Source organism: Somniosus microcephalus, chromosome 4, assembly GCF_052327205.1.
Source record: "Somniosus microcephalus isolate GS21.2 chromosome 4, FLI_Smic_1.0, whole genome shotgun sequence".
Lineage (NCBI taxonomy): Eukaryota > Metazoa > Chordata > Chondrichthyes > Squaliformes > Somniosidae > Somniosus > Somniosus microcephalus.
In genome coordinates this window covers 251643533-251664462 of record NC_140990.1, presented here as the reverse complement: position 1 = coordinate 251664462, position 20930 = coordinate 251643533, and the positions used below count along the sequence as shown (strand labels likewise).

The 20930-nt window shown below is 43.3% G+C and overlaps 1 protein-coding gene across 8 annotated transcripts in view; it reads left to right on the top strand.

Moving 5' to 3' along the window:
* The window catches only part of LOC147120372 (cytoplasmic dynein 1 intermediate chain 2-like), a 125777-nt gene that overhangs the window by 98380 nt on the left and 6467 nt on the right, over positions 1 to 20930 (top strand). For all 8 annotated transcript variants that reach the window (XM_085986206.1, XM_085986205.1, XM_085986210.1 and 5 more), the window contains 4 exons: positions 1013 to 1138; positions 2791 to 2937; positions 3948 to 4061; positions 18096 to 18229. In XM_085986206.1, the coding sequence (XP_085842332.1) occupies positions 1013 to 1138; positions 2791 to 2937; positions 3948 to 4061; positions 18096 to 18229 (521 nt within the window). The remainder of the gene's footprint in view (positions 1 to 1012; positions 1139 to 2790; positions 2938 to 3947; positions 4062 to 18095; positions 18230 to 20930) is intronic.

Sequence of the window (20930 nt, the reverse complement as noted above, 5' to 3'; positions counted from 1 at the left end):
CGAATTTTTAAAAAAAGCAACGGCGTGTCTCCTCAACCAATCAGATTGAAGAATCCTTTCTGAAGCACGCAGATTCTAAACCAAGAAATGTATGTTAAAATATTTAATTTAATGTAAAATTGTGTACAGAAAGCAAAATAAAGAGGGGGAAAAAAAGATGGAATTGAGAGATAAGAGACTAAGAAAAAAAAAAATTATTTGAATTTTTACATTTTTAAAAATCTCCCAACAATTACAGTCTGAAGGAATGAGACTCCACACTTGTATAAGTAAATTTTCAGTGCCAGAGAGGTGGTTTGATAGTACTTGAGACTTATCACGCAGTTAAAAATTCACTTACATTTGAATGGAGGGGCCCTAACCTTTTCAGGCATGTTTAGTGGGTCTTTAGTGGGTAAGTACTGCCACTTCACACCCTTCATGTGTTTGAATGCCGAGTCTCTCAGTGAGGTACTGGTGTAGTGAAGCTTGTGGAGGAGCAGGGCAACTCTGAGAGCAACTTCCTGATTTCAGCGTTTAACTGCACATGTGCAGACACCGGAAGTTGCTGTCCGAATTACTCTTCAATAATGGTGAACACTGATAGCCTCACCATTATTCTTACCACAAAATGCAGGCCATTACTCAAACTTTTTGTTTCTGAAGTGCTATGCTCTTACTTTATTGATGAAAGAATTCACAAAACCTAAATCATAGTATAAATAGTAATTGTAATTCATCACTTAAAGATCACATGCTTAACTTGCAGCTTTAATGCTTATGAGTTTCATAACTATCCTTAATAATGAACTATTGCGTTGTCTTTCACCATGGCCCATCATGGATTCTCTAGGTTTCTGAAGCATTTCTTTGTGTTCACTTTCAGCTTTGCAGCAGTTTACAGCCACATCTGTTTGAAACAGTGACTGACGCACAGCTAAAATGTTTTAACTACCACACAGAATAGTATAGCTTCGCCTGAGGCAGTCTACCCTTCCTGTTAATATTTCTTTTCTGATTTTGCTGTCAACAGTATCCAGAACTTCTCGTTGCCTCATACAACAACAATGAGGATGTTCCCCACGAACCAGATGGTGTAGCTCTTGTATGGAACATGAAATTTAAGAAAACCACCCCAGAGTATGTCTTCCACTGCCAGGTATAGTATGAGATCTTGTCCAGCCAAAGCTGTGGTTTCATTTAAAGAAAAACTGGACCATTGCCAAAGGCATACTAATGCTTGTCAACATTATAATTTCATAAGTCTAGCATGCACATTAATTTTCAACACTTATGTTGATGTGTGCAGTAAAACTTTTCTTCGTGTGAGGAATGTTTATCCACATGTAAGATATTGTACAAGTCTTTTGTAACAATAGAAATGCATCAGATTGATGCATATACAAATAGAATCAGATATCCCAGTGTTACTTGTATTACTGAAACTAAGGGTGCAGTTATACTGTCACTTTTGCATCGCTGCTTCACGGTAAGCATGTACAGACAACTCTAATGATGGTGGAAGTGCAGATGTGTAGCTTGCAGTATAAATTGATGTTGCTGGCTGTGAACTGCTCAATGCAGCTACCAGTTTCAAATTGCAGCCCTAAGTTAGGATATGTTCAATGACTAGAAATGTAGGACCCAAATCTTTACTTTAACTCAACCATTTAAGTAAAAATATAACCAAAGTGAAGAATATTTTACTTTTAATAGCTTTAGATTCCTTTTATCCTAAATTCTGAAATTGCATAAAATAAAACCACAGTTTCCTTTACATAAACAATTCTAGGAAAAATGTAACATTTTGTTGTCCATAAACATGGCATTTCGTAAGTTATGATTTAATTTGCAAATGGGGGATGGCGGGTGAGAGATGATGTTTAGCCTGCAAGCAATTACTTCAAGTTATTAACACTTGAAAGAAAACTAACATTTTGTATTTAACAGTCCGGTTGTTTAAGTTTTGGAATGCTTAAGTAATGGACACTTAATCCTAGATTTTCCAATCAGTATTATTTTACTACCATCTTTAACCTATTTAAAATAAATGGATTGAAATAATGCTGATTGCAAAACCTAGGCTTCAGTGTTGGGAATCAGGATTCAAGTATGGTACTTTTATTTTAAGAGCATTCACAGTTCTTTCAGAAGAATTTGACATTATAGCTTATGCTTCACTGTATAATTGATTTTTCTGGAAATGTGTATACACTTTTTTATGGCACACACCCAGCTTCAACCAAGAAGGAAGTTCCAAATCCCATCAATATCACTCTTCAGCTGGCAGGGAGTGAATATGAACAATGCAAGTCGGCTTTTCTTTCTATTTTGCCTCCCTCTTTAAACCACTCCAGGTGAGATGAGGAACTTTGTGTCGGGAAGCTGGTCATACCACTCTATAATGCATCATACAACCATATTGACCAAAACCGCACTATCACTGTATAGAGTTAGGAATGCATAAAAGTACTTATAATTTATATAGAATGTAATCTTGCAGATTTAAAGAACGAATTACCAGAGTAGCAATTGCAAAGGTGATTATTATCTGTGTCCTCCGTATGAATGTATGTATGGGTTACAAAATTTTACACTTTTTAATACATTTTGTGCAACTAGATTGTATAGAAATAAATGGAGATTTTTTTTAAAGATTCACTTAAATTGGGCAATGGATGAGTTAAAAAAGCAGATGAATGAGCAAAATGTTCTGATTAATTCTAAGTGGAGCTACCTAACTAATGCTATTGAAAATTGATATGTTCCATTTTCTTGATAGCAAACTGGCTTTATTATGTTTTTCAACAGTCATCTGTGATGTCGGCTTCCTTCGCACGATTTCATCCAAATCTGGTAGTTGGAGGAACATATTCTGGCCAGATCGTGCTCTGGGATAATCGCAGTAACAAAAGGACACCAGTCCAAAGAACGCCACTCTCTGCTGCTGCTCACACGGTATAGCTTAGAAAGACCAACCACTTAAGCTGGTCTTTTGTATTTTGAAGTACAAGCTTAAAGATCAGAGATTAAAATGCATTTTGGGAAAAATTATAAAGGTTGACATTTAAAAAAATCTTCTACTAACTTTCCATATGTAACCCCTTCACGGTTCTCTAGATATATGTGAGATGTGGTCTCTGTTGTAGACAGTATTCTATCGTCCAGTAAGGAGATCACTACTACAATGGCTTAATTCTAATTATCTTACTTTATAGTTTTAACATCAGACAGTATAAGATTATTACAGGTCAATGACCTAAATTAGACATTTGCATACATTAGAATGAATCTAGACATAATAAACATACATTCTCCATTTATATGGATTCAAAGGAGAATCTGTCCCTGTGTCCAAATTCGAGTGCACTCTTTCGTTGGCGCGCTTGAGTTGGAGCTCATGGTATGTATAATGTCTGCAAGACTTACGACTCCGAACCCCTTCGTTGAATTCTCTTCACGATCACTGAATCCCACTTTGAGTTCTGGATGCAGAGCTACTAATACGAAGGGCAGCGGTCAAGTTTGGAAGCCCGGGACGGGATGCGGCAGCCATTTGCCTCCTGAGCCCTCTTTTCAGAGCTCCTGCCCTCCTCTTCCAGTCGCTCCCTTTCTTCCCGCTCGAAAAACCCGACTCCACCCCTTCCTCCTGGGGTTTCTGCCTGGAGACTGCGCAGCCTCACTGTCTGCAACAGTTGATACTGGTGCAGAATTATGGAAAGTCTGCTCTTAGTCACATTGTGTCCTTAAAAGTTCTTGCCGTACCTTCACATGGGCAACTTCAACCCAGGGATTTATAACAATGATAATACAGTGTCTAAGTTAAAGATTGATAACCATACTTAGCGTACATAACATTTCCAGTGGGTATTACACATATAACAGTGAAATGATGAAACATTTATGCATTAATTTGCATTAATCAGATTAGTAAAAGTATTAAACAGAAAACAATAATTTCCCTACAGCATCCAGTCTACTGTGTGAATGTGGTTGGTTCTCAAAATGCTCATAACCTGATCAGTGTTTCTACTGATGGGAAGATCTGCTCATGGAGTCTGGATATGCTTTCTCAGCCACAGGTAATGTAAATGTAATTAAAGAAATGTACATGGTGCTAACCTTTTAGTTTATTTTATTTTCTGTGCATTATCTTTTATTGCATATGCAATGATTTCTTGAGCCATTTTTAAAATGAAGAAAAACAGTCTTTTAACAGTTTTAGATACTATTTACAATATTGCTTAGTCTTAATAACAAGCAAAAAACTAATTTGGTTCATAAATCTTCAGTTTTGTATATAGTAATGATTAATATAAAATTATATTGAAAAACTTACACTGGATTTCGTTTTCTGCCTTTATTTGTCTCTATTATAAAACACAGCATGTGCCATTTCCCCTTCTCCTGAAGCGCACGTCTGTTAATTGGCAGCCTTCCCTGGTGAAATGGTTGGGATCATAAACACTCCGTGTGAGGAACTGTAGGTGTGACTCCATGTTCTACTGCTCCATGATCAACTGCATTGGAACACCAATATGCTGTGCTGCCTTCAGTTCTTTGCATTTTAAATACTAAATTTGTATGTTTGACTTTCCTTTTTAGTACAAAATTTAAATGTTTTAAATTTAGAGAAGTACTGTATCTGTTCCATAGCTATTCAAAATTTACAGTTGCAGCAATAACTGCATATTTCCTGATGTGCTATCTGGTATTAGAGATTCTAAAATTTTAAAATGTATTTAGTAAATGCTTATTACAGAACTGCAGGATGTTAGATTTGAGAGATTTTTCTGGCTCCCTGGCCACTGTCTGAGGCTGAATCAGACTGTTCGCAACCTTGGCGTCCTATTTGACCCTGAGCTGAGCTTCCAACCTCATATCCTCTCCATCACCAAGACCGTCTACTTATACCTCTGTAACATCACCGTCTCCGTCTCTGCCTCAGCTCGTCTGTTGCTGAAACCCTTATCCAGGCCTTTGTTACCTCCAGGACCACTTGGCTCCAGACCTCATCAGAGCCTTGGTCCAAACATGGACAAGAGCTGAATTAGACAAGGGAGCGGTCTGCACAGAGCGCAGTTAAACGAAGTGGACTTGAACAGAGTGTTTTATTTGGGAATTTGGAAAGAGTGGGAATTTGGAGAAGAGGGGGAACAAGTTGTTGCTTTTTGCCTACACTACTTGAAGTGCTTTGTGGTACAGGTGGATATTTAATTTCAGTACCCATAACTTAATCTAGATCAAGAAACTACACTGTCAACTAAATTACCTAAATACAAATGTAATTAATTTAATTATACAGTATAAAACAAGGTCATATAGGGATGGCAGTGCAGGTGGTGTGCCGCAACTGCAGCATGTGGGAGTTTGTGGAGAACATTGTGATCCCTGACAACCACGTTTGCAGTAAGTGCCTGTATCTTGAGAAACTTCAGCTCAGAGTTTTTTGAGCTGGAGTCTGAGGTGCAGACATTGTGGGGCATCAGGGATGGGGAGAGTTACCTGGACACATTTATCCAGGAGGCAGTCACACCCCTTAGGTTAGATAGTGGTACAGGTCTGGTTAGTGGTCAGGGACAGGGGGGTGTGACAGGCAGGTAAGGGACCCCCAGGTGCAGTGCTGGAGGAGCCTCAGCTTTTGCCCTGGTCCAACAGGTATGAGGTTCTTGCTGCCTGTGTGGATGAGGGAAAAGCCTACAGGATGGATGAGCAAGCTGACCGTGGTGCAGGAGACCATTCAAGTGGGGGGGAGTGAAAGGGAATGTAGTTGTGGTAGGGGACAGTATAGTCAGGGGGATAGCTACTGTTCTCTGCAGCCATGACTGAGAGTTCCGAAGGTTGTGTTACCTGCCCAGTGCCAGTGTTAAAGACATCTCCTCACGGCTGGAGAAGAACCTGGAGAGGGAGGGGGAGGATCCAGTTGTTGTGGTCCACGTAGGAACCAACGACATAGGTAGAACTAGGAATGAAGTTCTGCTGAGGGAGTTTGAGGAGCTAGGATCTAAATTAAAAAGCAGAACCTCAAAGGTAATAATCTCTTGGATTGTTGCCTGAGCCACGTGCAAATTGGCATAGGGACAAACAGATTAGAGGTTTAAATGCGTTGTTCAAAGAGTGGTGTGGGAGGAAGGGGTTTCAGTTCATGGAGCACTGGGGAAAGAGGGAGCTGCTCCGTTGGAACGGGCTCCACTTAAACCGGGCTGGGACCAGTGTCCTGGCGAACCGAATAACTAGGGCAGTAGACAGGGCTTTAAACTCATGAAGGTGGGGTGGGAGGATTCAGGAAAGACTAGATTTAAAGCAGCGAGAGAAATGTCAAGGCTCTAGAGCAGAGTTTGGGGTAAAAATAAGCAGAGTGGGTCAGGAAGGGAGAGAGAGAGTAACACATGTAATAAGGCATCAGTGACTAAGGTGACATCAGGGAAAAATAGAAATAAGTCAAAGCTAAAGGAACTATATCTCAATGTGCGAAGCATTCGCAACAAAATTTCTATCTGTGCTATTAATTCATTTATTAACAGGTTTGATCTAATAGCCATAATGAAGACGTGGTTGCAAAGTGGCCAAGGTTGGGAACTAAATATTCCAGGATACTTAACTTTTAGGAGAGATAGGAAAAATGGAAAAGGAGGAGGGGTAGCCCTGATAAAGGATGGGATGAAGACAGTGGAGAGAAAGGATCATTGCTCCGAAAATCAAGAAGTAGAATTAGTTTGGTTGGAGCTAAGAAACAGCAAGGGGCAGAAAAGATTGGTGGGTGTTGTTTACAGGCCCCAAACAGTAGTTGTAATGTAGGGCAGAGTATAAATCAGGAAATTAGAGGCGCATGTAACAAGGGTAATAGTGATCATGGGGGACTTTAATCTACATATAGACTGGGCAAACCAAATTTACAGTAATAGTGTGAAGAACAAATTCATGGAATGTATGTAAGATAGTTTTCTAGATCAGTATGTTGAGTCAACTAGGGAACAGGCTATTTTAGATCTAGTATTGTGCAATGATAAAGGGTTAATTAATAACCTTGTAGTAAAGGGGCCTTTAGGGAAGAGATGGTGGGTGGAGAAAGCGCAGGAGGTCCCGCAGCTAGCCGACAACCACGACGTGCGTGGATTCTTTAGCGCAGTCAAGACCACCTATGGCCCAAGCACCCAAGGTACTCATCAAGGACAGAGATGCAGTCAGTGCCCGCTGGAAGGAGCACTTCGAAGATCGCCTTAACCGAGACACACTCTTCGACGCAAGTGTCCTCAACTCCATCCCGCAGCATGCTACCCACCACCACCTCAGCACAACCCCAGCCCGGCATGAAATTGAAAAGGCTATCCGACAACCGAAGAACAACAAGGCCTCAGGAGCAGATGGAATCCCCGCCGAGGTGCTAAAGCATGGCGGGAGAAGCACTATTGGTGCGAATTCATGAACTAATTTCTCTTATTTGGAAGGAGGAGAGCATGCCAGGGGATCTCAGAGATGCTGTAATCGTGACCATCTTCAAGAAAGGTGACGAGTCCGATTGCGGTAATTACAGAGGAGTCTCCCTGCTGTCTGCCACAGGGAAAGTCATCGCAAGAATCCTCCTCCATTGCCTTCTCCCAGTGGCTGAAGAGGTCCTCCCAGAGTCGCAATGCGGATTCCGCCCACTAAGGGGCACAATGGACTTGATCTTCACCGCACGTCAATTACAAGAGAAATGCAGGGAACAGCACCAACCGCTGTACATGGCCTTCTTTGACCTCACAAAGGCCTTTGACACTGTCAACCATGAGGGATTATGGAGTGTCCTCCTCAAATTCGACTGCCCTCAAAAGTTTGTCACCATCCTCCGCCTGCTTCACAACGATATGCAAGCCGTGATCCTAACCAACGGATCCACCACAGACCCAATTCACGTACGGACTGGGGTCAAGCAAGGCTGTGTCATCGCACCAACGCTCTTCCCGATCTTCCTTACTGCAATGCTCCATCTCACCTTCAGTAAGCTCCCCGCTGGAGTGGAGCTAATCTACAGAACAAACGGGAAACTCTTCAACCTCCATCGCCTCCAGTCCAGATCCAAGGTCGTCCCATCCTCTGTCATCGAATTACAGCATGCAGACAACACTTGCATCTGCGCACACTCGGAGGTCGAACTCCAAACCATTGTCAACACCGTCGCCGAAGCGTACGAGAGCATGGGCCTTACACCTAAACATCCGTAAGACAAACCTGCCCGCACCACACAGTACTGCTCCCCAATTATCAATATCCATGGCGAGGCCTTGGACAACGTGGACCACTTTCCATACCTCGGGAGCCTACTGTCAAGGGCAGACGTCATGAAGAAGTCCAACACCTTAGGGAAGAGTGACCATAATATGATAGAATTTTATATTGAGTTTGAAAGTGATTTAATTAAATCCGAAACTAAGGTCTTAAATCTAAACAAAGCAAACTACGTAGGTATGAGGGGCGAGTTGGCTACGGTAGATTGGGAAACTACATTAAAAGGTATGATGGTAGACAAGCAATGGCTAGCATTTAAAGAATTAATACATAATTTACAACAAATATATATATTCCTTTAAGGCATAAAAACCCCACAGGAAAAGTGGTCCAACTGTGGCTAACAAGAAGTTAAAGATAGTATTAAATCAAAGGAAGAGGCTTATAATGTTGCCAAAAAGAGTAGTAAGCCCGAGGATTGGGAAGATTTTTGAATTCAGCAAAGGAGGACCAAGAAATTGATAAAGAAAGGGAAAATAGAATATGAGAGTAAACTAGCGAGAGACATAAAAACAGACTGTAAATGCTTCTATAGGTATGTAAAAAGGAAAAGATTAGTGAAAGTAAACATGGGTTCCTTACAGGCTGAGACAGGAGAAATTAAACAAATACTTTGTGTCTGTCTGCACGGAAGAAGGCGCAAAAACTTCCTGGAAATAGTGGAGAATCCAGGCTCTAGCGAGAATGAGGAACTGAAAGAAATTAGTATTAGTAAAAAAAAACAGTACTGGAGAAATTAATGGGACTGAAAGCCGATAAATCCCCTAGACCTGATGGCCTACATCCTAGGGTTTTGAAAGAGGTGGCTATAGAGATAGTGGATGCATTGGTAATCATTTTCCAAAATTCCATAGATTCTGGAACGGTTCCTGCGGATTGGAAGGTAGCAAATGTAACCCCACTATTTAAGAAAGGAGGGAGAGAGAAAACAGGGAACTACAAACCAGTTAGCCTGACATCAGTAGTAGGGAAAATGCTAGAATCTATTATTAAGGACGTGGTAACAGGGCACTTAGAAAACAATAATAGGATTGGGCAGAGTCAACACGGATGTATGAAAAGGAAATAGTGTTTGACAAATCTGCTGAGTTTTTTGAGGTTGTAACTAGTAGAATAGATAAGGGGGAACCAGTAGATCTGATGTATTTGGATATTTAGAAGGCATTCAATAAGGTGCCACACAAGGTTATTAAACAACAATGACTCACAGGCGGCAGCAGCGAGAGCAGCCCTGGGTGGAAACTGAGCGCAGAGACCGAGGATTTAAAGAGCGGGGGAGTGAGAGAGTGGCCCAGACTCACCGGCGGTAGCTGCAGCGAGAGCGGCCCTGGGTGGAGACTGAGCGCAGAGAACGGGAAAGAGAGAAAAACCACAAGGATGTCACAGGCAGCAGCAGCGGCCCTGGGTGGAGCCTGAGCGAGGACACCGAGGATTTAAGCAGCGGGAGAGCGAGCGAGGCCCAGACTCACCGACGGCAGCGGCGGCCCGGGTGGAGTCCTGAATGCGGTTTTAACAGAGTGCTGCGAGTTGGGAACTGGTTCTTACTTTATACCAAGGCAAGAGTCCGAGAGCGGGAGCAGTCAAACAACAAAAACTGCTAAAGTGACGTCACAACCAGGGAAGGAGCTGATTGGTAAGTAGAGCCTAGTGAGTATTTCTACAGTCCAGTCGTTGAAGTAAAAGTAAGGTCTCTAGTTTAGAGTAAGTAGTGTTTAAAGGGAAGTAAGGGCCCTAGTGTATTTAATATTCTTTAATTTAAAGGAAGTAAAGGGAGTAAATTAAGGGTAGGACATGGCAGGGCAGCTCGGCTGCATGGAGTGCTCTTCCTGTGCTATGTGGGAAGTCCGGGACACTTTTGGTGTCCAGGGCGAACACGTGCAGGAAGTGTCTCCAGCTGCAGCTACTCGAAATCCGCGTTTCGGAGCTGGAGCTGCAGCTGGAGTCACTGTGGCGCATCCGCGAAGCTGATATCTTCGTGGATAGCATGTTTAACGAGGTGGTCACACCGCAGATAAAGAGTGCACAGGCAGACAGAGTAAAAGAACTAGGAAGGTAGTGCAGGAGTCCCCTGGGTCCATCTCTCTCTCCAACAGATTTTCTGTTTTGGATACTGATGGGGGAGATGGTTTTTCAGGGGAATGCAGCAAGAGCCAAGTCTGTGGCAAAGTGGCTCCGCTGCACAGGAGGGGAGGAAAAAGAGTTGGAGAGCAATAGTGATGGGGGATTCTATCTTAAGGGGAACAGATGGACGTTTCTGTGGCCACAGACGTGACTCCAGGATGGTATGTTGCCTCCCTGGTGCCAGGGTCAAGGATGTCACTGAACGGCTGCGGGGCATTCTGAAGGGGGAGGGTGAACAGTCAGAGGTCGTGGTTCACATTGGTACCAACAACATGAGTAGAAAGAGGGATGAGGTCCTGCAACAAGAATTTAGGGAGCTAGGTAGCAGATTAAAAAGGACTTCAAAGGTTGTAATCTCTGAATTACTCTCGGTGCCACGTGCTAGTGTGTATAGGAATAGGAGGATAGAGCAGATGAATGCGTGGCTAAAGAGTTGGTGCAGGAGGGAGGGCTTTAGTTTCCTGGATCACTGGGTCTGTTTCTGGGGAAGGTGGGACCTGTACAAGTCGGACGGGTTGCACCTGAACAGGAACAGGACCAACATCCTTGCGGGGAGGTTTGCTAGTGCTGTTGGGGGTTTAAACTAACTTGGCAGGGGGGTGGGATACGGAGTGGAGCGACAGTAGGGTGATGCACAGCCAAATATAGAGGAAAAAACAAGTCAGCCTGGAAGGCGGAGCAAATATGTAACGGCACAAGGGAGTATGGCAAGGCTGGATGGCATTTATTTTAATGCAAGGAGTCTTGCGAGTAAGGCAGATGAATTGAAGGTGTTGATGAACACATGGGAGTATGATATTGTTGCTATCACAGAGACATGGTTGAGGGAGGGGCAGGACTGGCAGCTCAAATATTCCGGGGTATAGAATCTTCAGGCGAGACAGAGGGGGGTGTAAAAGAGGAGGCGGTGTCTCAATATTAATCAAGGAGTCAATTACTGCTGTAAGGAGGGATGATATTTTAGCAGGTTCCTCTAATGAGGCCATATAGGTAGAACTTAAAAACAAAAAGGGGGCAAGCACTTTGCTGGGAGTGTACTATAGGCCCCCAAACAGTAAAAGGGAGATAGAGGCACAGATATGTAGGCAAATCTCAGAGAAGTGTAGAAATAATGGGGTAATAATAGTAGGGGATTTTAACTTCCCCAATATTAACTGGGATAGTCAGAGTGTGAAAGGTTTAGAGGGTGTGGAATTCTTAAAGTGCATCCAGGAGAGCTTTTTAAACCAGCATGTAGGAAGTCCTGCAAGAGAGGGGGCGGTACTGGACCTAATTCTAGGGAATGTAGCCAGGCAAGTGGTAGATGTGTCGGTAGGAGAGCATTTTGGTGACTGTGACCATAATTCGGTGAGATTTAAGATAGTCATGGAAAAGGACAAAGATGGACCGGAAATAAAGGTTCTAAATTGGGGGGAAGGCCGATTTTAATATGATAAGGCAGGATCTGGCCAAAGTGGACTGGGATCAGCTACTTGTAGGAAAATCCACATCAGAGCAGTGGGAGTCTTTCAGAAAGGAAATAGAGTACAACGCCAACATGTTCCCGTAAAAGTCAAGGGTGGGACCAACAAGCCCAGGGAACCCTGGATGTCAAGGGATATACAAGAATCGATTAGGGAAAAAAGGGAGGCTTTTGGCAGATACAAAGGACTAAAAACAGTGGAAGTATAGAAAGTGCAGGGGGGTACTTAAAGAAATTAGGAGAGCGAAGAGGGGGCATGAAAAAACACGCGGGCAAAATAAAGGAAAATCCCAAGGAGTTTTATAAGTATATTAAGGGCAAGAGGGTAACCAGGGAAAGAGAAGGGCCCATTAGGGACCAAAGTGGCAATCTGTGTGTAGAACCGGAAGATGTGGGTGAGGTTTTAAATGAATATTTTGCATCTGTGTTCACTATGGAGAAGGACGATGTAGGCATAGAAATCAGGCAGGGGGATTGTGATATAGTTGAACAAATTAGTATTGAGAGGGAGGTACTAGCGGTTTTAGCGGGCTTAAAAGTGGATAAATCCCTAGGCCCAGACGAGATGTATCCCAGGTTGCTGTGTGAGGCAAGGGAGGAGAATGCAGAAACTCTTTGGCCACAGGGGAGGTGCCAAAGGACTGGAGGACAGCTAACGTAGTACCATTATTCAAGAAGGGTAGTAGGGATAAACCAGGGAATTACAGGCCAGTGAGCCTAACATCAGTGGTAGGGAAATTATTGGAAAAATTTCTGAGGGACAGAATTAGTCTCCACTTGGAGAGGCAAGGATTAATCAAGGCTAGTCAGCATGGCTTTGTCAGGAGGAGATCATGTCTAACCAATTTAATTGAATTTTACGAGGGGGTGACTAGGTGTGTGGATGAGGGTAGTGCAGTTGATGTAGTCTACATGGACTTCATCAGTAAGGCTTTTGACAAAGTCCCGCATGGGAGACTGGTCAAGAAGGTAAGAGCCCATGAGATCCAGGGCAATTTGGCACATTGCCTCCTGCCACTAAGCCAATTTTGGATCCAGAGGGTGATGGTCGCAGGTTGTTTTTGTGACTGGAAGCCTGTGTCTAGTGGTATACCGCAGGGGTCCTTTGCTGTTTGTAGTGTACATTAATGATTTAGATAAGAATGTAGGAGGAATGATCAGTAAGTTCGCAGATGACATGAAAATTTGTGGAGTGGTAAATAGCGAGGAGGGAAGCCTCAGGCTACAGGACGGTATAGACGGGTTGGTCAGAACAGTGGCAAATGGAATTTAACCCTGAAAAGTGTGAGGTGATGCATTTTGGGAGGACTAACAAGGCAAGGGAATACACAATGAATGGTAGGACCCTAGGAAGGACAGAGGATCAGAGGGACCTTGGTGTGCATGTACATAGATCCCTGAAGGCAGCAGGACAGGTAGATAAGGTGGTTAAAAAGGCATATGGGATACTTGCCTTCATTAGCCGAGGCATAGAATATAAGAGCAGGGAGGTTATGTTGGAGCTGTACAAAACGCTAGTTAGGATACAGCTGGAATACTGTGTGCAGTTCGGAGCGCCACACTATAGGAAGGATGTAATTACATTGGAGAAGGTGCAGAGGAGATTCACCAGGATGTTACCTGGGCTGGAGCGCTTCAGCTATGGAGACTGGACAGGCTGGGGTTGTTTTCCTTAGAGCAGAGAAGGCTGAGGGGGGATCTGATTGAGGTGTACAAAATTATGAGGGGCATAGATAGGTTAGATAGAAAGGAACGTTTCCCCTTAGTAGAGGGGTCAATAACCAGGGGGCATAGTTTCAAGGTAAGGGGCAGGAGGTTTAGAGGGGATTTGAGGAAAAACTTTTTCACCCAGAGGGTGGTTGGAATCTGGAACTCACTGCCTGAAAGGGTGGTAGAGGCAGGAGCCCCCAAAACATTCAAGAAGCATTTAGATGAGCACTTGAAATGCCATAGCATACAAGGCTACGGACCAAGTGCTGGAAAATGGCCGGCGCGGACATGATGGGCCGAAGGGCCTCTTTCTGTGCTGTATAACTCTATCGCTCTATTAGGGCTTATGGGATTGGGGGTAATATACTAGCATGGATTGGTTAACGGACAGAAAACAGAGAGTAGGAATAAACGGGTCATTTTCGGGTTGGCAGGCTGTAACTAGTGGGGTACCACAAGGATCAGTGCTTGGGCCTCAACTATTCACAATCTACATCAATGATTTGGATGAGGAGACCAAATGTAATATATCCAAGTTTGCTGATGATACAAAGCTGGGTGGGAATGTAAGTTGTGAGGAGGATGCAAGGAGGCTTCAAGGGGATATAGACAGGCTAACTGAGTGGGCAAGAACATGGCAAATGAAATATAACGTGGAGAAATGTGAAGTTATCCACTTCGGTAGGAAAAATAGAAAAGCAGAGTATTTTTTAAATGGTGAGAGATTGGGAAATGTTGGTGTTCAGAGGGACCTGGGTGTCCTTGTACACGGATCTTTGAAAGTTAACAGGCAGGTACAGCAAGCAATTAGGAAAGCAAATGGTATGTTGGCCTTATACTCAAATCCTCTTGTAATAAAGAGTAAAGATGTCTTATTGCAATTATATAGGGCCCTGGTGATACCACACCTGGAGTATTGTGTACAGTTTTGGTCTCCTTACCTAAGGAAGGATATATTTGCTATGGAGGGAGTGCAACGAAGGTTCACCAGACTGGTTATTGGGATGGGGGGGATTGTCCTATGAGGAGAGATTGAGTAGATTAGAGTTTAGAAGAATGAGAGGTGATCTCATTGAAACATACAAAATTCTTACAGGGCTTGACCGGGTAGATGCAGGGAGTATGTTTCCTCTGGCTGGGGAGTCTAGAACCAGGGGCCACAGTCTCAGAATAAGGGGTCGGCCATTTAGGACAGAGATGAGAAATTTCTTCACTGAGGGTGGTGAATCTTTGGAATTCTCTAGCCCAGAGGGCTGTGGAGGCTCAGTCGTTGAGTATATTCAAGACCGAGATCGATAGATTTTTGAATATTAAGGGAATCGAGGGATATGGGGATAGTGCAGGAAAGTGGAGATGAGGTAGATGATCAGCCATGATCTTATTGAATGGTGGAGCAGGCTTGAAGGGCAAATGGCCTACTTCTGCTCCTAGTTCTTATGAATTCCAGAGGTCAAAGTGACTACCCTTGATATCAAGGCAGCATTTGACCGAGTGTGGTATCAAGGAGCCCCAGTAAAATTGAAGTCAATGGGAATCGGGAGGAAAACCTTCCACTGGCTGGAGTCATACCTAGCACAAAGGAAGATGGTTATGGTTGACCAATCATCTCAGCCCCAGGACATCACTGCAGGAGTTCCTTAGGGCAGTGTCCTAGGCCCAACCATCTTCAGCTGCTTCATCAATGACCTTCCTTCCATCATAAGGTCAGAAGTGGGAATGTTCACTGATGATTGCACAGTGTTCAGTTCCATTCACAACTCCTCAGATATTGAAACAGTCCATGTCCGCATGCAGCAAGACCCTGACGACATTCAGGCTTGGGCTGATGAGTAGAAAGTAACATTTGCGCTACAGAAGTGCCAGGCAATGACTGTCTCCAACAAGAGAGTCTATCCGGCGCCCATTGACATCAGCGGCATTACCATCGCCGAATGCCCCACCATCAACATCCTGGGGGTCACCATTGACCAGAAACTTAACCAGCCACATAAATACTGTGGGCACAAGAGCAAGTCAGAGGCTGGGTATTCTGCTGCAAGTGACTCATCTCTTGACTCCCATTTACAAGTCAGGAGTGTGATGGAATGCTCTCCACTTACCTGAATGAATGCAGTTCCAACAACACTCAAGAAGCTCGACACCATCCAGGATAAAGCAGCTAGTTTGGTTGGCACCCCATCCACCACCTTAAACATTCACCCCATCCACCACCGGCGCACTGTGGCTGCACTGCAGCAACTCGCCAAGACTTCTTCGACAGCACCTCCCAAACCCACGACCTCTGCTGCCTAGATGGACAAAGGCAGCAGGCACATGGAGAGGAAGTTGGAGATGATGGTTTTCCCAAGTCACATATATCATTGTTCCTTCATTGTCGCTGGGTCAGAATCCTGGAACTCCCTTCCTAACAGCACTATGGGAGTACCTTCACCACATGGACTGCAGCGGTTCAAGAAGGCAGCTCACCACCACCTTCTCGAGGACAAGTAGGGATGGGCAATAAATGCTGGCCTTGCCTGCGATGCCCACACCACACGAACGAATAAAAAAAAAAATGACTCGACTATTACAACTGTCTCTGGCCTCGCACCTTGCACCCTCCATAAACTTGAGCTGATCCAAAACTCTGCTGTCTGTATCTTAACTTGCACCAAGTCCTGTTCACCCATCACTCTTGTGCTCACTGACCAACATTGACTCCTGGACTGGCATCTCCTAGATTTAAAAATTCTCATCCTTGTTTTCAGATCCCTCCATGGCCTCGCCCCTCCCTCCCTCTGTAACCACCTACAATCCTCAGATCTCTGCGCTCCTCCAATTCTGGCTTTTTCCACATCCATGATTTTCCACACTTTACCATTGGCGACCGTGCCTTCAGCTGCCAAGGCCCTAAGCTCTGGAATTCCCTCCCTAAACCTCTCCTTCCTACCTCTCCCTCCTCCTTTAAGATTCTCCTTAAAACCTACCTCTTTGACCAAGCTTTTTGTCACCTATCCTAATATCTCTGTGGCTCGATGTCAAATTTTGTTTGATAATCACTCCTGTGAAGTGCCTTGGGATGTTTTATTATGTTAAAGGTGCTATATAAATGTAAGTTGTATCCTGTTAAAGCTACATTACCACACATGCCCATATAATTTAAACTTTCTGTAGATATAGGTGTGATTTAAGGAAATAAATTGTACATTACTGAGACCAGTATTAGTAATATACCTGCAGCCTAACAGCCTTGCCTTTAACGTTCTTTGAGTACTCAACTGCACTTTCAAATCTTTAATTTTTTTAAAAATCCTAAGTTTGAAAGTGTTTTGATTCTTATCCAGCCTTTTCTGATTGATTCACTTCAAAAACAATATTTTTCCCTTTATTCTTGGTGCATAATTGACAAATTGGTTAACCATGTTGTTTGATAATGTTTTAAGAGGCATATGAAAAAGATGATATTGTAGCAAAGTGGACACATTTTGTAAGCTTACCTTTCCAGTAGGTTGAGTATTAGAGTGTGATGGAATAGCTAGTAGGACCAAAACCATAGATCCTGCTAGCTAATTATGAAACCGCTTTGATGGTGGCCATGTAGAAGTCTGTGGTCCCAACTACTTGACCTATATAAATATAAATTTTCTTTTGTGTTAGTTGATAAATTCCACTTTGACCTCTGCATCAAATGTGCTGAGAAACAGCAGTGCAGAAATCTCATTTAAATAGTGGGGACAGAGAAATGTAGAGGCCAGATCCAGGGTACAAGCTGGCAGGGAGACAAGCGAAAAGTAAAGTACAGGATTGGATCGGATTGATGCTGTATGTGGACACGGAGCCCATTCCACTCTGGGCTGAGCGTATAGGCATCTTGCCCCTCCACTTGAGTACTCTAGCTCTGATTATGTTTACAAGCAGGGCCTGAAATTAATCCCTTTTGCTTAACACTGCAAAGTGACTTTTTAAAATTTGAAAGGATCTTTATGAAAAGTTCCTCGAGTGCTCTGGCTGTGCACAGGACCTTTGGTATTCTACTTCCCCACCCCTTACCTCATATCTTGTCTCTAACATCTTAGAGAACAGTAACAATACAGGTATTTTGCATTGCGTCACTTTGATTCACAAATACTGTAATAGAAACATAGGAGCAGGAGTAGGCCATTCGGCCCCTCGAGCCTGCTCCGCCATTCAATGAGATCATGGCTGATCATCCAAATTCAGTACCCTGTCCCTGCTTTCTCCCCATACCCCTTTAGCCTTAAGAAATATATCCAACTCCTTAAATATATTGGCCTCTACTGCCTTCTGTGGTAGAGAATTCTACAGGTTCACCACTCTCTGGGTGAAGAAATTCCTCCTCATTTCTGTCCTAAATGGCCTACCCCTTATCCTTAGACTGTGACCCCTGGTTCTGGACTCCCTGACCATCGGGAACATCCTTCCTGCATCTAGTCTGTCCAGTCCTGTCAGAATTTTATAAGTTTCAATGAGATCCCCTCTCATTCTTCTAAACTCCAGCGAGTATATGTATTACGTTAGCAAATAATGTTCAATTTGGAAATTTTGTTTTATACAGGATAGCATGGAGTTGATGCACAAGCAGTCTAAAGCAGTAGCTGTTACTTGCATGTCCTTCCCATTGGGTGATGTCAACAATTTTGTGGTTGGTAGTGAGGAAGGCTCTATATACACAGCATGCCGCCATGGAAGGTAAGGTAGAAAATAGTTAAAACGCTTGGTTTTGTTGTGTTTAATTATTTCCCCATACAATTTCACTGTACATCGTGCTAATAAAAAGGGAAACGGGTCAGTACTGACTTTTATAAAGATTTTGAATACAAACCTATTGGAAGCACCAAATATTCTACCAGGATTTTATGAATTTTGGATTTGAACAGTAAAAGTCTGTGTAAAAGCTTTTGACAGTTTATATTATTGTCTAATTTTTCACCCCCCCCCCCCCCCCCCCCCAAAACACCTATTGGAAGAGGGAATAAGGTCTACACTCAAGATATAATTAGAAAGTAGATATCTCCATGTAGGAGTACTTAATAGTACGGTATTAGTTCCTGCTGTTTTCAGTCGTTTTTTCATCCAAAACCAGTGTGGAGATTAGATTATCTCTGGTCTTTCAGATAATCAGAATCGACTACAAACCAATATGGTGGGTATATTGTGTTTAATCAGCGTTTAAGATGGAATATAACACACTAGTTATACAGCAAAACATAACCGTGACAAGCAGCTGGTACCGGTCCCGATTGGAGACGGCTGGCGTGCGCAACAGTTCTCTGGCTTACAGCCTTCCTCTCGTCTAGAACCACCACGAATGGGTCCACTCCCGGAAGAGTGTTAGACCAGCCCCACTCTTGTGTAACTCTCCCCTCCACCGTCTGTGCTAAGAACTTTTCGGGTCTTTTATTCCCTTTTATGGGGTGGGTCTGATGTACAATATGGACGGGACCATTTAACCTGTAAGAGTTCTTAAACCAAGGTTCCCAATGGTATGTCGAGTTCTTTTGTCTTAACTTTCAGATGAAAGCCCTCCCCTAAGGGGTCTCATGCTCTTACCTCACGTGTCTTTCCTGTTTATACATTCTGAAGACCCATCTATTTTAATTCCTCCTATCTCTCCCATCCTTATAAGAACATAAGAAATAGGAGCAGGAGTAGGCCATTCAAGCCTGCCCCACCATTCAATAAGATCATGGCTGATCTGATCTTGGCCTCAACGCCACTTTCCCGTCCGCTCCCTGTAACCTTTGACTCCCCTGTAGCTCAAATATATGTCTATCTCTGCCTTGAATATATTCAATGACTCCGTTTCCAAGCTCTCTGGGGTAAAGAGTTCCAAAGATTCACGACCCTCTGAGAAAAGAAATTCCTCATCTCCGTTTTAAATGGGCGACCCCTTATCCTGAAACTATGCCCCCTAGTTCTAGATTCCCCAACGAGGGGAAACATCCTCCCTGCATCTACCCTGTCAAGCCCCCTCAGAAACTTGTTTCAATAAGATCACCTCTCATTCTTCTAAACTCCAATGAGTATAGGCTCAACCTTTCTTCATAAGACAACCCCTTCATCTCTGGAATTAACCTAGGGAATCTTCTCTGAACTGCCTCCAATGCAAGTATATCCCTCTTTAAATAAGGAGACCAAAACTGTACACAGTGCACCAGATGTGGTCTCACCAGCGCCCTGTACAGTTGTAGCAAGACTTCCCTACTTTTATACTCCATCCCCCTTGCAATAAAGGCCAACATTCCATTTGCCTTCCTAATTACTTGCTATACCTGCATGCTAACTTTGTTTCATGTACGAGGACCCCCAGATCCCTCTGTACCACAGCATTTTGTAATCTCTCTCCATTTAAATAATTAGCTTTTTTATTTTTCCTACCAAAGTGGATAACCTCACATTTTCCCATATTATACTCCATCTGACAATTTTTTGCCCACTCACTTAACCTATCTATATATCCCTTTGCAGACTGTGTCCTCCTCACAATTTGCTTTCCCACCTATCTTTGTATCATCAGCAAATTTGACTACAGTACACACAGTCCCTTCATCCAAGTCATTAATATAGATTGTAAATAGTTGAGGCCCCAGCACTGATCCCTGTGGCACCCCACTAGTTACAGTTTGCCAACCTGAAAATGACCCATTTATCCTGACTCTTTGTTTTGTGTTAGTTAGCCAATCCTCTATCCATGCTAATATATTACCCCCAACCCCGTGAGCTCTTATCTTGTGCAGTAACCTTTTATGTGGCACTTTATCGAATGCCTTCTGGAAATCCAACTAACACTACATCCACTGGTTCCCCTTTATCTACCCTGCTCGTTACATCCTCAAAAGAACTCTAGTAAATTTGTCGAGCACTATTTCCCTTTCATACAATCAAGCAGAGTCAACATGGTTTTATGATGTTTTTCTAAATGTCCTGCTATTACTTCCTTAATAATGGATTCCAACATTTTCCCAATGACAGATGTTAGGCTAACTGGCCTATAGTTTCCTGCTTTCTGCCTTCCTCCTTTCTTGAATGGGGCATTACATTTGCGGTTTTCCAATTCACTGGGACCTCGCCAGAATCCAGGGAATTTTGGTAATTACAACCAATGCATCTACTTCTTTTAAGACCCTAGGATGGAGGCCATCAGGTCCAGGGGACTTGTCAGCCTTTAGTCCCATTAGTTTGCTTAGTACTTTTTCTCTAGTGATAGTCATTGTTTTAAGTTCCTCCCTCCCTATAGCCCCTTGATTGTCAATTATTATTGGGATGCTTGTGGTGTCTTCTACCATGAAGACCGATACAAAATATTTGTTCAAAGTCTCTGCCATCGCCCTGTTTCCCATTATTAATTCCCCAGTCTCATCCTCTAAGGGACCAATGTTTACTTTAGCTA